The 16,638-nt window shown below is 44.3% G+C and overlaps 1 protein-coding gene across 2 annotated transcripts in view; it reads right to left on the bottom strand.

Annotated features, from left to right (window-relative positions):
* LOC149859808 (hexokinase HKDC1) overlaps positions 1-16,638 on the bottom strand; it is a 56,237-nt gene extending 39,599 nt beyond the window's left edge. The window contains exons 1-4 of one of the 2 annotated variants that reach the window (XM_090058032.1): positions 16,615-16,638; positions 13,899-13,944; positions 12,964-13,069; positions 15-177 (exon numbers count right to left, since the gene is read on the bottom strand). In XM_090058032.1, the coding sequence (XP_089914158.1) occupies positions 15-177; positions 12,964-13,026 (226 nt within the window). In that variant the 5' untranslated portion in view covers positions 13,027-13,069; positions 13,899-13,944; positions 16,615-16,638. Of the gene's footprint in view, positions 1-14; positions 178-12,963; positions 13,229-13,898; positions 13,945-16,614 lie in introns of those variants that run through there. The other variant, XM_090058033.1, reaches the window with a different exon arrangement.

Here is a 16,638-nt window from a genome sequence, read left to right as displayed (position 1 = left end):
CAAGGTTCACTCACCTGAGCCATCAGGTATTGATCGTACAAATGTTGGCAGCATTTTTACTGCAGCTGTCGGGTTTGTGTCTCTTCCAAGGCCCTTCACCATCTCGGTCTGGAAGCGAGTCATCAAGTCAAGTAGTACATCATCAGAAAGACGCATGTGATAAAGGTACCTGTCGACCTGAAACAGGACATTCGGGACATCACTATTTACTATCTCCGAGATAACAGGTGCCTTTAGTCAAGGATTAGGGCACCTTTGTATAAGGCACTGTACAACAACAAAATCCATCCTAAGCATTTTACACTGAAAGTATATACAGGATGCTTCCTTCATCCTTACAAGGATTCACTAAGGCAGGATTTTTCTGCCCCTCCCTATCATTAATTTTGAGTTGCACAGAAAATTGTTTTGCTGTGCAAATACATATGTTAAGGAGTTTAGTGAAATGGTATCAGTACAGAGCTAAGTACAAAGATCTCTTTCAGCTCTGCCACTGACTGAATGACTGTTCAGACTCATGTTATATCTATAAAAAGGAAGTAATGATATATGTGCCCAACCCACAGATGTGGGAGAATTACTTAAAATGTATAAAGATAATCACAGTGGCTACATGTTAGATAAGTACTAACGCTGCTTGTTTGATCCTGCCCGCACCAAGAGGTGGGGAAGAAAAAAAGTCTATAATGGCATTCCCAAGAAGTTAAGTGGAAACAGGGTCTAGGAAAAAGGCTTATTCTTTCTATATCCTTGTCATCATGAACGCTGTGTGCCCCTGGAGGCTCGGGGGCACAGCAAACTCCTGCAGGAGGTGGCACTTTCAGCAGTGGAAACGCCAGACTGTTGACTAGAGCAGACAGCTACACCCAACTCCCTCTGGCAAGTCCTCTCTGGTGGATCAGGCAGCTGAGCTGATATGCTCATCTCCCTGGCTGTGAAGGCAGATGGCAAGAGCTATGTGGACAGTGTAGGGCATCAGTTCAGGTGCAACAGGACCTGATGGTCATCCACAGTGTCAGGATCTCAACACTCTTGTGCCACTGGATTCAGAAAGGGATGGACAAGAGAGTGAGAGCAACTCTGACCAACTTTTCCCCACTTAAATCCAGCTCACATGCAAGTTATGACATATCGTCCCCACAGACACTCAAGTCCTGTGGCAATGGGCAAGCAGCAGGTGTGAATACACTGGGAGCTGGAGCTGCAGATCTGAACACAGGCAGCTCAGGACATAGGGTCACTTTTCACTGTACTGAAGCAGTGGAATATGGCAGCCCCCACATTGCTTACCTCCCTAGCTTGAGGAAGGGGCTAGCAAAGGTGCCCTCATCGTGTGCTTCACCTTGACGCTAGTTAGCATACCATAACTGATGGGCATCCTACTATATTGGTAATTTAAAAAAAAAAAAAAAAAAAATCACACAAAAAGACAAAGGTGACACCACTCACCATTGGTGCTTGGAAGGTGTGCTAATGGACTCTACAACAGCAGATAAGAGCAAGAGAACAGCTGTAGTTGGCAGAGAACTGGACAGATTCAACATTCAGATAGGAACCCCAAGTGAAACTTGCCTAGATGAAGAAGGACAACTCACTGAACAAGGAGCCACCTATACCTCCTTTTGGAGTGGCTGTAGTAAAGAAGAGCAACATGAAGCTGGTGTTGAGTTTGCCATCAAAACACAGCTAGTCAGCATGCTTACAAATCTCCCAAAGGGACTGAATAACAGACTCACACTGATTAGACTGGACATTAGGAAGAACTTCTTCACAGTTAGAGTGAATAAAATCTGGAATGGGCTCCCAAGGGAGGTGGTGCTCTCCCTTACCCTGTGCGTCTTCAAGAGGAGGTTAGATAGGCATCTGGCTGGGGTCAACTAGACCCAGTACTCTTTCCTGCCTACGCAGGGGGTCGGACTCAATGATCTATTGAGGTCCCTTCCAACCCTAACATATACAAATCTATGATGACATTCCCACTGTCTGGGCAAAGATGTACAACTATAACCAGTGCCTATGCACCCACCATGACCGACCCAGATGCAATTAAGAACAAATTTTAAGACCTGGAGTCTCTTATCAGTTATCACAGAAGTGCTGAAGGCAGACAACTCATCATCCCAGATGATTCAAATGCTAGAGTTGGCACAGATCACCAGGTATGGCCAAGCGTCATTGGAAAAAAAAGTGGCCTTGGGAAATGCAACAATAGGCTCCTCCTGCTGAGAAAATGTGCTGAACTTGACCTCCTTGTCACCTGCCAAACCACAGCAAGAAGTCTTGGATGCATCAGCACTCCAAGCACTGGCATCTTGTTGCTTATGTCATCATCAGGAGAAGAGACAGACAGGATGTCAGAGTGACAAAGGCCATGAGAAGTGCAGAATGCTGGACTGACCACAGGCTCATAGTCTCCAAGATGAATATCTGGAGATATCTTAGTAGACAACCACAAGGCAAAAAAGCACCCAAAAAGCTCAGCACTTCCAGAGTGAAACAGAATGTGAAACAGGCATTTGTTGAGGAACCACAGAGCCAACTAGCAGCAATTGATGTAAACTCCAATAACATTGAGGAAAATTGGGCATCCCTTCAGAGACCGTCTACTTGGTTGCATCCAATACCCTCCATCCCACCATACATAAACATCAAGATTGGTTTGATGAAAGTGATACTAACATAGGCAGACTGAATGAGAAACATCAGCTCCATAAAGCCCACTTAGAAGACAGCACTTCAACATGTAAGAAGGCCTTTGGCAACGATTGTCCAACGTAAACTCAGAGAGATGCAAAACTCATGGCTGAGAAACAAGGCAGATGAGATTCAGTCCTGAACAGACAGAAATGATATGAAGAACTTCTGCAATGCTCTGAGGACAACCTATGGGCCATGGTCATTGGGAACATTTGTGATACTGAGTGCTGAAAGCACCACACTGCTCATTGACAAAGGAAAGATACTGCAAAGATAGGCAGGATACTTCAACATCCTCAATCAATCGTCTATTAGTGGGGATTTTTGTGAAACCGTGTACTTGGCAGTCTTCCATGAAATAACTGGTTCCCTGTGAAAAAGCATGGGGAACCAGCCATGTTAAAAAAAAAAACAAAAAAAACAGCAAAGAGCCAGCAAAAAGCTGTCTCCTGGAAAGGCAGGGGGAGGGGGAAGGGAGCAAAGAGAAAAAAGGCAGATTGCCCATCTCCTGAAAGGGGGAGGACGGGGGGCAGGAAGAGGCAAGAAAAGTTCCCATCTCTGTCTCCAGAAGTGGAAGGGAGGGAACGGGGGGGGGGGGGCGGCGGGAACAGGGAAAAGCCCATCAAAAGTCCACTTCTGGTAAAGGAAAGAGGGAGGGAGAGAGAGAGAAAGTGCCCCTGCCCTCTGGGGTACAGGGAGGCAGGGGGCGTATGTGTCTGTGTCTGCTGTGGATGAGGGGAAGATGACAGGGGGCACGTGCAGCAAAGCTCCCTGGGTTGTGCAGTGCACGTTGCCCCCACAGCACTCTGCATGGGACCAAGCCCCTCTCACTTGTGCTGGAGCAGTCTGCTCCATTCTCCTGCCAATGCTCTGTGACTCCTGCTTCCAGTTCCAGGATCTGAAACCAGACCCCTGTATGCCTGCTGGGAGTGGCACAGCGCAGTGTTGATGTTTATGTATGGAGAGGAGGAGCTGCTGCTGGAGGTGGGGGGTACAGAGCAGCACCCAGCTGGCTGCAGCTGCACCAGGAGCAGCCAGCTGAAACCTGCTTCTGCTCCTGCCCCAGGACACAGGGCTCTGGCTCCAGCTCCTGAGAAAGCAGCCAGGAGCTGAAATCAGAGCCCTGGCACTGTGGTAGGAGCCACCTAGCTAAAGCTGCTCGCTCATCCACCTGGCATGGCGTGGTGCAGGCATGGCACATTGCAGCAGGGGCAGGAGCAGCTTCCAGAGGGTTGTTCCTGGTGTGGCTGCAGCCAGCTGGGTGCCGCTCTGCACCCCCCACCCCCTCTGCCTCCAGCAGCAGCAACTCCTCTCATTCCTGCTGCACCACACCACACCACTTCCAGCAGGCACAAGGGGTGGGGCCCAGCTCCAGATGCTTGAACTGGAAGCAGAGGGCGCAGAGCAGCATCCAGCTACAATCACATCAGGAACAGCCCCATTAGAAGCTGCATGCCATAGGAGTGCCACAGGGGCAGCTGCAGGCCAGATCCAGTTACTTGGCAGGTTGGATCCAGCCACAGGCTGTATTTTGCCCACCCCTGAACTAAGGCTTTCAATCAATGCCCTGGAGAGGTGGGACTTGCAGCGCACCTCAGCCGGAGGCATGGGGGAGGCTGCTTTGCTCTAACTTCAAAATGGCAGCCCTGGCCATGATACAGCCATGAAATCAAGGACCCTGGCCATGTTACAGCTGTGTAATTGGCTGCTGAGGCCCATAAATTTGGTAGGTCCCTATCTATTAGTGAGTAGGTAATTGATTGACCATCTCAGGTAGACATTAACATTACTTGCTGATCCTCCAGTGCTGCCTAAGACGGTGAAAGCAATTAACCTGTTGTCAAATGGTAAAGCACCTTAAACAGGTGCTACACCAGCAGAGATCTACAAGGCTGGAGGTTCTCACACAGCTCTGAAGCTGACTGAACTCTTCCAGCCAATGTGGACTCAAGGAACTATACCCCAGGAGTATGAGGATGCATCCTTTCCACTTGCACAAGCAGGCGATAGCAATAAGCAATCCTGCGACAACTTGGGGCATCTCCTTTCTGTCAACAGGAGAAATGCCAGGAACAGAACTCCAACCTGTACATGACTTTCACTGACCTAACGAAAGCATTTGATACAGTCAGTTGGGTGGGCTTTCAGAAGATCTTAGCAAAATTCAGTTGCCCAGAGAAGTTAAATCACATTGGTTTGGCAATTCCATGATTCGCTCACATTGTGGACAATGGCAAGTTACCTGAACCACTTGCCATCACCCATGGAGTCAAAGAGGGCTGTGTGTTGGCCCCCACCCTCTTCAGTATGATATTCTCTGCCTTGCTTACAAATGCCTTTCATGACTGTGACACTGGGATTTGATAACAGATACTGAACTAAGGGCAAGCTCTTCAATTTGATGATAAGACTACAGGTGAAGATGAAGTTACAGGAAGTGACTGTTTGTGATATTCTGGTTTCCTGAATGCCAAACCCAAGTCTGACATGCACCAGAGTATGGGCCACTTCTCTTCAGCTTGTGACAACTTTGGTCTCACAATTAACACTAAGACAGAAGTGATGTACCAGCCTGTACCAGGAAAGCCTTGCATAGAGCCTACCATCACAGTGAGTGGCCAAACACTCCAGACAGTGGACAAGTTCACCAGGGCAGTACACCATCATGTGCAGTTCATATTGATGATGAAACCAATGACAGAATTGCCAAAGCACAGTCTTTGGCAGACCACATGCAAATCTATGGGAGCATAGAAGCACCAGTGAACAAACAAAACTGAAGGTCTGCAAAGCCATCATGTTGCCAATCCTGATGTATGCATGTGAAACCTGGACAGTGTACAGAAACCATGCTATGAAGCTTAACCACTTTCACATGGGCTGTCTGAGGAAGCTGATGAGGATAAGATGGCAAGACAGTCCCAGACACTGAGGTTCTCACATGGGCAGGCATTCCAGGCATCCATACTCTGTTGATGAAAGCACAGATGATATGGGCAGGCCATGTCACCAGGATGTCAGATGAGCAACTGTCAAAGACAATCTTCTGCGGTGAGTGAAAGGATGGAAAGCACTCTCAGGGAGCCCAAAGAAATGTTTCAAGGACTCCCTCAAGTCATCCTTGAAACATTTCAACATTGGCCCCAAGTCTTGGGAAGATCTTGCTCATGATGGTTCCATCCAGTGAAGCCACATCCATACTGAAGCTACAGCCAATGAGCAGAGGAGAACTGCTAAGACAAAGCAGAAGCACAAACAGTGTAAGTCTTGCAACAGCAGTACGTCTGCCATTACTCAAGCAACCCAAAGTGGCATCTCTTGCTCTTTGTGCCACAGACAGTTTAAAGCACAAATTGGTCTGATCAGCCACTCATATGCTCACAGAAACCAGACCAGCCAGTGATGTCACAGTCATCTTCAAATGCGAAGGACAAACAACATGCCACATGGCCTATTTTAAAGGTGTTTATCCCAATATTAGCAAAACATTATCTCAAAAAATATTAGCTATTTATCCATCCAAATGGTTCTAGCTTTTGGTTCCACAAAACATTTTTGTGGAAGTCTTGGTCAAAATTCTCTCTCCCTCTATGCATGCACACACACACTTGTATCTTTCCATGTGTTCAGGTCACAAAGAACTAAACAGGAATACAGTCTCAATGAGGACTCTCAGAATGAAACTACACTGCCAGTTTGATTTGACTTTATGGCTGCCCTCAAGTCCAAACCCATTGACCATCTACTCTGAAAACCTTGATGTTTCAACCTAGCTCCTTCCAGCCCAAGTCCAGCAGCTGTGCTGAATCTGCAGGGTTCAAGACTGAGCAGCCTCCTTACCCAGCCCTCTCTGGAGTTCACAGGGGTGCTGCCAACCTCCAACACAGGAAGTCCTCTAGCAACATTCCCACAACTCCCTGGTTCTGACTTCCAGTCCTTCTATACCTTGTTCCATGTCTCTCTCAACCAGAGCTAAAGCTGAACCCAGGAAAAGAGACGAAACAAATTCCTAACAGATAAGCTCAAAGAACAAATCAGCAGCATGCATCTAGATGCAGTGCAGGCACCAAGGTAAATACAGACAGAAGGGACATCTCACATGGCAGGACTTGGGTGTCCACATTCAAAACTGTAATCCTAAACACTGCCACTCACTTGTCCTAGAATGCTAAACTTCCTGGGAAACATCCTGATTAAATTTAAAGTTCCTGAGGCACCAAGTGTGCGCCAGCAATTACTACCATCTGAGGAGCTTAGTGCCCGTCTCCTACCTAAGGATACAACTGCAGGCACCATGCAGCGCAGCATACAGATGGAAACCCAAGCTAACTCCAGAAGTAGTATGGTCATGCTAGCTCAGAACTCTGCACAGGTCAATTCATCCAGCTTCTGAAAGCTTTGGTACCTTTGTATATAAACATAGTGATCCAGGACTTGATTCCTGTCACAAAATAAATATTTACCATATGACAGCCACTATGCTTTAATCAACTGAAAATATTTCTACGTTATTTATGGCAATATTTACAATGAAACAATGTCAAATGTAGATAGCCCTTTTTATGTTTAATTACCCATATATTCTATAGTTACAATTATAAATGTTATAAGGAAAAAGGAAACGTGACAATAAGATCATTTGTGTGTGTGCGCACACATGTATCTTTTTATATATTATTTCATTCCATTTTCATTAAGGAAGGAGTATGCTTTGATGTATACACACACACTTCAAACCAACAGCTCCCTCCCCCCATATATATCAAAGAAAACTCTTTCCTTAATAAAAATGGAATCTCCTCTCTCCTACCTCATGCAGATGCACAGACACAGTATATACATAAATTGAGAGTTAGAAATATAAAAATGAAATCTCAGGCTGATCTATTTACTTTCCTTGAACACTTTTAATTGTTACAAAGCAAAAGTAACATAAAAAGAACATTATTTAAGTTGCAATGGCCTTTGCGACCTTCCTTTTGTTTGTGCAACTGACTGTCTCGGTCTTGGGGCAGTTGATGGTCTGTATTGATTCTTTCCTCTCCTTAATCTGTGGTTTTGTAGGTGTTAATTGTTGCTAATTAACCAGTTACATTAGCTAGCAACTATTTATTGAGCTAGTCCCGGAGTGAATCATGATTGATTGGTAACTGGTAACACAATAGCTTAGCAGCCAGGCCTGCAGTAGTTCCCCCTCCCACCCCAAGCCAGACACAGTTGCACAAGCACCCATGTTATGAGTTTTGCCTGTCAGCAGCCAGAGGTACAGGGCCTCAGAACCCAGAAACCCTGCACCCATCTCCTTGACAGCTGGCAGGCTTCATGGCCACAGCAGGGGCCACCATCCCTGCAGCTTTCACCCTGCTGCGCCTTAACACACACAGTGTCACGTATGTCACAAGTTTTGCTTGTCCACAGCTTGAGGTGCAGTTTCCCCCAAATCCCTGCACTTATCTCCTTGAAACTTGGCAGGTTTCACAGCCTCAGCAGGGGCTACCATTCCTGCAGTTTTCAGCCCGCTGTGTTAAAACACAGACACGACAAGTTTTCTTTCAAGAATTTGGGGTGCAGTTTCCCCTGAACCCCTGCACCGATCTTCTTGAAACTTGGCAAGCTTCATGCTCTCAGCAGAGGCTACCATCCCTGCAAATTTCATCCAAATCAGACAAAAAACAACAAAGTTATAGATATTTTATTGATTCCCCATTATCCCCTATGGCCAGATCACCGAAGTGGTTTGGAAGCTCTGAACTGCTTCGGAAAGCCTACCGAAGCCAGTGCTTTGACCCGGACGTGCCAAAGCATCCAAAGCTTCTCCAGATCTGAAGTACGGTCAGAAGCCTCACACAGCCCTACAACTCATTCAACTACTTAAAGCAAGGTAAACAGGGGCCTTGTTATACTTTACCTATCAGGTTTTTGCAACTTCCAGGGTGTTAATGAATTTGAAGCAGCTACACTTCAGGCCAGCAGGGGCCTGGAAGAGTGAAAGGTAAGAATCCCTCCCACTCCCATTCTGGGCTTCCCCCAGTGTCCCCTCCCCTCTCCTACAGTCTCTGGGGAAGGGTTAATCTGCCTACCCAGCCACCCCCTTTGCCTGGCAGCTGCTGTTCTGACCCAAGGAACAGCAGCTGCTGTGGTGCCACTGCCAGGCAGGAAGATTAACCCTTTCCTGCCTACTCCCCTAAGACAGATAGCATGGGTGGGCGGAGAGGTAGTGGCGGGGAAAACAGTGAGCAGAGAATCCATATGAAAATCTTGAACCAGTTTACCTAGCATTATGACCTAAAATGATTTAATTAAAGGGGATGTAGAAAGTGATATGGACTTACCACAGGCTTGAATTTACTAAAGTGGTTAGGAATCAATTTTAGCAAAACCTAAAATAAGTTGCTCTTAAGCCAAATTGGTTTAACAGCATTGGTTTAAAAGACAATTTTAAGTAACCAGTGCAATAAATGCATAGACAAAAGCCTGAAATTAATTACATAAAAGAACAAGATTCTTCCACTGACATGCATACAGCTAGGGATGTGGCTTTAACGTGGCAAAGGAAGAACCTACCATCTATTTATACAGATTCTCTTTTTTTCCATTGTTTCTTCTAATTCTATCAGCCCTTCACAGGTTATGTTCAAAGGTAACAAGCCCCACATTTTTATATCAGGGCAGATGGCAGACTGAGCACCTGACAGTCGAGACAAGAGTCTTGACATTAAACCTTGAAACAGTTTAGCCAAGCTGCAGACAATCCAGCTTCCCCCCTTTCCCACATTTTATACTCAGATCACTGCAGGAGCTGCTTTTAGGGTTGCAGTGATACTCAAACTGCAGTTGGCTGGCCTTGGAGGCACTCCTATAGAATTAGCTAAGAAGTGAGTTGAGCCTTCCCTCTTCCCTTTTTTGACCTTTAAAAGTCCTTTCTTTGTTATCCTACTGAATTAAAAACATCAATTCCACTGTCCTAAGCAACTAGTGACAGCACAGGAGTTTTGTACCATAAGGAATTTCTCTGTGGCATCTTAACCATATCGCTTGAACAAGAACCCATCCTAGGAGGGACTGAGCAACTCTTGAAATAGAGAGCACTTGGGCAATGGGAGTGCAATGCTGAGGTTTAAAGGGGTCCTGCCCACCTCCCCCCCACATATAGAGTTTTCTACTATAATATGCACTCTCTTACTTTACTTGTTGAGAATACTGCATGGCCACAAACACTATTAAGTTTCAAAGGAGGTAAGCAGCTAAGGGAACAGGAGTCCTGGTGGTGACAATATGGGGGTTCGCTCATTCATTTAAATGGAACAGGAGATGAATATGTTGGCCAGTTCTATTATCAACCAGCCATCTATATTCATGTAGTGCATTTCTGGCTCTTAATTATCCATTCACAGTTCCATTTAAAACCAATGGGCAGAAATGATCCAAAGCACATACAAAAAACACGGACAATAACACAACCAGGACCATGGGAAAAATGTCATGGTTTATCATTATTGAATTAGAGATTGTTGAAAAAGTTATATTGGAGCGCATTGAGATAGAAAACATCATTGCACATGAAAGGAAGATGACCTGAAGCTTAAGTTACAAGTATGGAACAAAAGTTAAGTATTTGTTCTCATTCCAGCATGTACAGATACTTGGTGTTCTCTGACATTTTTGAAAGTGGTCTCTCATGGCAGTGGTGTGTGTACATGTGCCCGTGTCCCTTTAGTACCTGAATCCTTGGTCATGCCAAGGAAAGTTTACTGAAGGAAGACTCTTTTTCCTTCTAGACACATCCCCGCTACCCCCAACACACACTTCTCCAAATAGACTGATGGCAGAAGTATCTGGAAAAAGTGATAAAAAATTTCTATGCCTCCCCCTTTGTAGAATTCACACCTTAACCATTTGTTCACTTTAGGAGGGTGGGGAGAGATCAGATTATGATGATTTTGAAGTTTAAACACATGTATTGCAGTCAATGTTTCCTGTAAGGTATAGCACTCCGTGAGCGCGCCACTTCAGTCCTGCCTCTTAGAGGGAACCTTGATCACTACACCTTGGAGGGAGCATTGCTGGTAAGCATCTCAAACCCACCAGACTTCTCTCCCTCTGGTTTCCAAACCAAAACCGAGAAACTTCCCCTTGCCCTGAACCAAGTCTTTTCTGTTCAGTGGCTTCAGTTCTTCCCCTGAAGATGAGATTCCTCTTCATCTTAAAGTTCAATCCCTCCTTTAAATCCTGAACCTCAGTCCTGCCCTGCAAGCCCATGCCCTCTGAGACCTTCTTGGCCTGCATAGTACTTCTCAGCTGTTCGTTAATGGAAAGAACAGCCAAAACCCATTTGCCTGAGGATGAAGCCTACAGGGCTCAGGGCGAAGCTCACCTGAAGGGGCTGGAGCAGTTCCCCAGGGCCAGAGGATCCCATGCTGTGCCCGGCTCTGCCCCAGCCCCAGCCTCGCCTCGCCTTGGGGGCTGCACTGTCCCTCCCCATGGGGATGCCGGCACAGTGAGGAGCAAAGCAGGCCCCACTCAGCCAAGCATTAAGTATGCTGAGTGCAAGGGGTGGCACCCAAAGTTTCTGGGAAGCCGCAGCCCTGTTCTTCTCCAGGAAGATCCTCAGCACCAGGGGCGGCTGTCCCCAGGCACAGCCGGCAGTGGAGCTCCACTGCAGCCCTGGGGGAGGCCCCATTCCTCCAGCTGCGGAAATAATCCCCACAGTACAGTTACTGCGCGGCAATGTTTTTTATTGTGCACAGCTTAGAGGGAACCATGATTGCAGTTCTGTTTTCTCAGGCTGTTTGGACAATTGCCTTGTTTAGCTGACAATTACCAACCTTCTAAATTACTGCCCCTAAGGTAAGTAGCCTCTTTAAAACACAGACTCCAGAAAAATCCAGCAGACCATACTACAATCTAATCTGATCAAAGATTGAAATAGGGTTAAACTATCAAATCATTCATTTTAAAAGACAAGAACCTTTGTAAACAGCTGGAAAAAGTCTCTACAAGAAGTCAAATTCTACTTGATCAGCTTCCCTCGCATCAGGCCAAAACAACAGTGTTTAAGGTCTTTGTTTCATCTATAAATTACAATGGTAACTAGAGGAGGAAATTCAGGGATTCATTGTTAAAATCTTGCCACCAAAATTTAAGAGTGCAAGGAGGAGGAAGAATCCCATCTTGCATAAGTGTGGGACTAGCCCCATGGTGGAGCTTGCATCACCCATGGAGATCTTTAATCATTTCCCCTTGGGCCTTCACCCAGCTGTTTACTTGTGCTCCTGGATTGCTTCAGGTATGTTAAAAGCTGTTCTTGGGCTTCAAAACAGAGTCCTGTGGATTTCCCCTTGGTCACAGAAATAGAATTAGGTGTGGGACAAGGAGAGAGGAAGGAATTTCAAGGGACTTGTCAAAGATGTAGAGAAATAATTTGAGGGGGGAAATACTTAATTGGGGTTTTAGATGGAAGTAATCTTCAAGCTTATCCTAGTGCCTTCCCCCTAAAAAAAAAAAAAAAAGGGCTTTGCTATCTGCTGTGTCCCCTAGAGAGGGCACTAGTAGTTAGCCTGTTCCCACATAAAATGCTTTAAATTGTTCTGTCTTGGACTCAGCTGATTATTCCTAATTAAATCTCACATACTTGTATAATATTAACCACCTGGGTTGAGATTTTCTAAATAGAAGATTCAGGCATACATCTCCCTTTCCCAATAATGGGTGGCATATCCAGATTCTGACAGGTCTGATCTCTAACCCACTAAATATTACAGAATGATTTCCATTGATTTCAATGAGCTTTGAATCCAACCCCCTTCACCTTTGAAAATTTCCACCTTTGCTTCCAAATCAAATTGATAAAAACATAACCAAACAAAAGGCTGCCACATACTTTAGATTCAACCACAGTGGAATCTTGGTAAGCAATTTACTTTTTGACCATTCATTATTTAACCCCACCCCACCAAAAAACAAAAAACAAACAAACCCCCCCCCCCACACACATTACTATTTTCATTCCCCTTATTGAAAATTATTTACATAGTGATTGGTAGAGAGCTGTTTTTGGTTATCTATTATGTTAAGGTTATCAGTTTTGTTTCTATATAGCTTTCAGGTCTGTTTTGGGCCCTAAACACTTCTGAGTCCTTTAATCTCTGCCATTTTGCCCAGGACATATCTTCAAAAACCTGTATTTTGCTTGGACACAGTAAAACATTCTCTCTGTTCTTTTGTAAACCCACGACGTGAGTCTTGCCAAACAAAATTAGATCTTACCTTCTTAATCTGATCTTCTTTTAGTTTTGTAAAATAAAAGGCAACTAAATGTACAGCAAACATCTTCCTGAAGCGTATTGGTGTCTCACTAGTCCCAGTGCTCAGTCTGCAGTGAATAATTAAATTCCAAAAGTAGCAGATTTTATTCAGGAAGTAAGAGCTAAATCAAACTTCAACCAAGCAATTTCCCCCAAAAGTGAGATGTTAAAGAGTTCCCAGGAAATCAAATCCAGAACTAAATCCATTCAGTTAGTCTGGTTCAATGATTAAGCTTCAGTATTTCTATCTACACCCCTCCAATCCCTCCCCTTTCCCTGATACACAGTTTATTGTCTAAGAGGGAGCATCTGGCTAGCTGCCAAGATGGCAGGGCAAAAAAAATAGAAATGATTTATTGGCTCGCTTAGGAATTTTTACCACTTAACAATCCAGTCACTACACAACGTTCTTTGCTCAACTCGTACCAATATAGGCAGCATTTGATAAACTTCACAGAAAAAAGTATATGACAAACACAAGCCACTTCAGTGACTTTACATTATACAGAGCCTTTGGAACTGCAAACGGTTGTTTCCTTTGCTTAGCATCCTGGGTTTTCAGACCAATTCTTCAACAAGCTCAAGTCCAATCGACTATGAATCTGTTACACACAAGACATTTCTCCCTCAATGCTCACCCTTACCTAGCACAGTGAGGCTTTCCCCCAGGATATGATTTCCACAATTCCCAGTGCAGAGCAGCCCTGAACAGACTATTTTCCTTTGGTCTATGCTGGAAACAAATTTTAAGACCAACCTATATTCTTAGAGTTGCAGAGCAGAGGAGAAAAATTAACCCCAATTTAGCAGTTTCACTATTAGACTCAGACATATTCTGGGTTACAAATTCCATTGTAACCAGCAGAAGACAACATGGATACAGAGGACAACACTCACCTTTTAACTTCAGAGGTATTTGAGCTTATACAGCTTTTGATGATTTCTGTAAAATGAATGTTAAAGGATTAAAACAGGAACAACAACAGCAGAGTAGACCATAGAAATAGGCTAGTTCTAACTTAGATCTTGAATATGAGAAAAAGAAACAATGAAAAGTGTTTTGCCATACAGTGATCATGGTTCATTTCTCTGGTGTTTGTCTTTTAATAATTATTGGCTTGCTAGGTCAAATGCATAAAAACAAGTGGATCATCTCCGTACCCAGTTTACCATGTCATTTGAGTCACAACCATGGCTGGCCAGTTAAATAGAAAGCATCACTTTTTAAGCTCTATTAATCTTTGATCAAGAGTTCACTGTGCCTAATACAGTAGGTTTAGTTTTCACTTTTTCTTCGGGAATTTAAATAGATGCCACCAGTAAAAGGTCTCAAAGAGCTAACTGAGCTACCAAGTAGACAATGAGTTTTGTTAATCAAGTGACATGTTACTTACTTCAGTCACTTAGGTAATTAGAGCATTCTTACTTCAGCTTGGTAGGAAGGAGAGAAGGGTGGTGGGGAAACCAAAACAGTGAGATACTCCCATTTCTATGAAAATCTTTTTGTCAAAACAGTGGTGGCTTGATTTTCAGACACACTAGGACCTTTTCATGCCAGTCTGCGCTGGAAAGTGATGCAAGTGCAAATGGCAATCAAGGTCAAAATTACCTTCAATTACCTGTACCTGGTTTTCCCCAATAGAGACATGTAACCCAACACAAGTCAATTACAACCCCTTCTCCTGGCCTTTGCTTTGTCAAGTAAGCCTTCAAAATTACCAAGTGTCATTTTATGGCTCTCCTCTAATACTACCTTTGCAGTCCCATTATAGGGGAGAGGGTGAAAGCATTCCAAACGGGGCTCAGCACAGCTGTAAGCTGGTTTGTACAGTGGTTTTACATTTCCAGTGCTTGGACAATACCCTAGAGAGGATACAAAAGTGCTGCTCGATCTGTCAAAATATTGGTAATGATAACATGTAGTGTAGTTGCATCTTTCACATCTCTAAGAAATTGATTGGGGACAATCTACTCTGAGCTTTTATGGATAGATTGGAATTTTAATCTAACTAATAACAGACAGAGCTGTTACATCACCTCTTTCAAGGAATATACCATTTGCCATCTGCTGCTCCCAAGAAGATTCTTGGGACAAGGCTTGTGCTGGAAGGAGGCTCAGTGCCTGGTACCTGATACACACTTCTTTTACCCCCAAATGTAGCGAAGGGTCCATCCTTTGGTGTCATTGCAGTGCTTCGATGCCTTCACCGAGACATCTTCCCCCATTCTCTTCCAGGGAGATGTCACCCCACAATAGGGAAATTGTTTCAAATCAAGTACAACATGAAAACTTAGGCCTTTCTCAATCACTTGGTACCCTTAAAAATATGGTACTCTTAAAAATATTGCCTATATAGGATTCTTGTAGCCATTATGCCAAGTACTAAGTACTATATCCTAGGCAAGGACTGAGGATATGGTTCTTGTCCTGACCAACTTGCAGTCTAAAGCCCCAGGCCTACCATGACATCACTCCACAAACACAGGAGTCTCCCTCTGTTGATCCAGAGCATGGGCTGAGTTTGTTAGTACAGTGGAGTTGCATCTTACACAGGGGTTAGGTTCTAAAGTCAGCGCGTAAGGTGAAAATCGAGTATAGTCAAAATTACCCTTGGGCTTGCCCAGTGGTACAGTCACTACCTCCCCCATCCAGTGGTACAAACCCTCCTTCCCACCCAGGGCAGCCTGCACCAAACTCCCGCTCGGCAAGCATGTACAGCTTCCCAGCAGGGCTGCTCCCAATGTATCCGCTTGGCCCCGTGCTCAGCACTGCAGGGGGCAGCTGCAGGCTGAATCCACTCAATCGGCACTCCAGGGCATATGTGTACAATGAATTAGCATAAGTTAAATGCATGTATGATGCAACTCCACTGTAATCCACTCCAAACATTTTGATCTGTTAACAAATAGTTCTCCAAAAATTCATTTCCCCGAAACTGCTCCTGCGCACCAAAGTTCTTTTGAATTTTCAAATCAAATCTCACTTGATGTGTTTCAGCTAATTGTTTGGCATCCTTACTTTAATAATCTGTGGTACAAAAAAAAATTGTCCCTTTCTCACCCAGAGCTTCTCATCTCCAAAGCACCTTAGGACAGTGAGCTCAAAATTGAGTGAAATAAATTTAATGTCCTAAATTTGCTAAAGCTAATGCAAAAGAAAGTTGTTTAGACTTAGAAGACAGAAGTAGGGTTTCCCCATATGTTGTCTTACCAGAAATTGCATTCTCTTCCAATTCCTTAATTTCTTTAACTTGTAGAAACTAGTTCAACATAATGCCCTGTTCATATCCACTTCTTAAAGTAGACAAAGTGAGCTTTAGTAGTTTAGCTAATCAACTCAGCTCCCATGGAAACAGTCTACTCTCAGCTTCAAGATTCCAGAGCCTTAGCTGAATGTCAGAGCTGGACAATAACAAAGAACAGTTTACTTCCCTAATATCAATTGCTTTGCTTCACAGATCTAATTCACTAAAGGGGACAACACACATAGGTGAAATACATGTTGTTATACAACAGACGCATTAGTAAGAATTTGTGAACCTTGATATTGCCTAAGATTCTTTTTAGAAATAAGCAGCATCAGGTTATGAGATCTAGTGAAATACAGACTTACATTTTCAAAGAAATTGAGTATACT

This window comes from Crocodylus siamensis, chromosome 7 (assembly GCF_052110815.1).
Source record: "Crocodylus siamensis isolate JL-2025a chromosome 7, ASM5211081v1, whole genome shotgun sequence".
Classification (NCBI taxonomy): Eukaryota; Metazoa; Chordata; order Crocodylia; family Crocodylidae; genus Crocodylus; species Crocodylus siamensis.
Note: the sequence above shows the minus strand (reverse complement) of the source record. Positions and strands in the feature narration are given on the sequence as shown.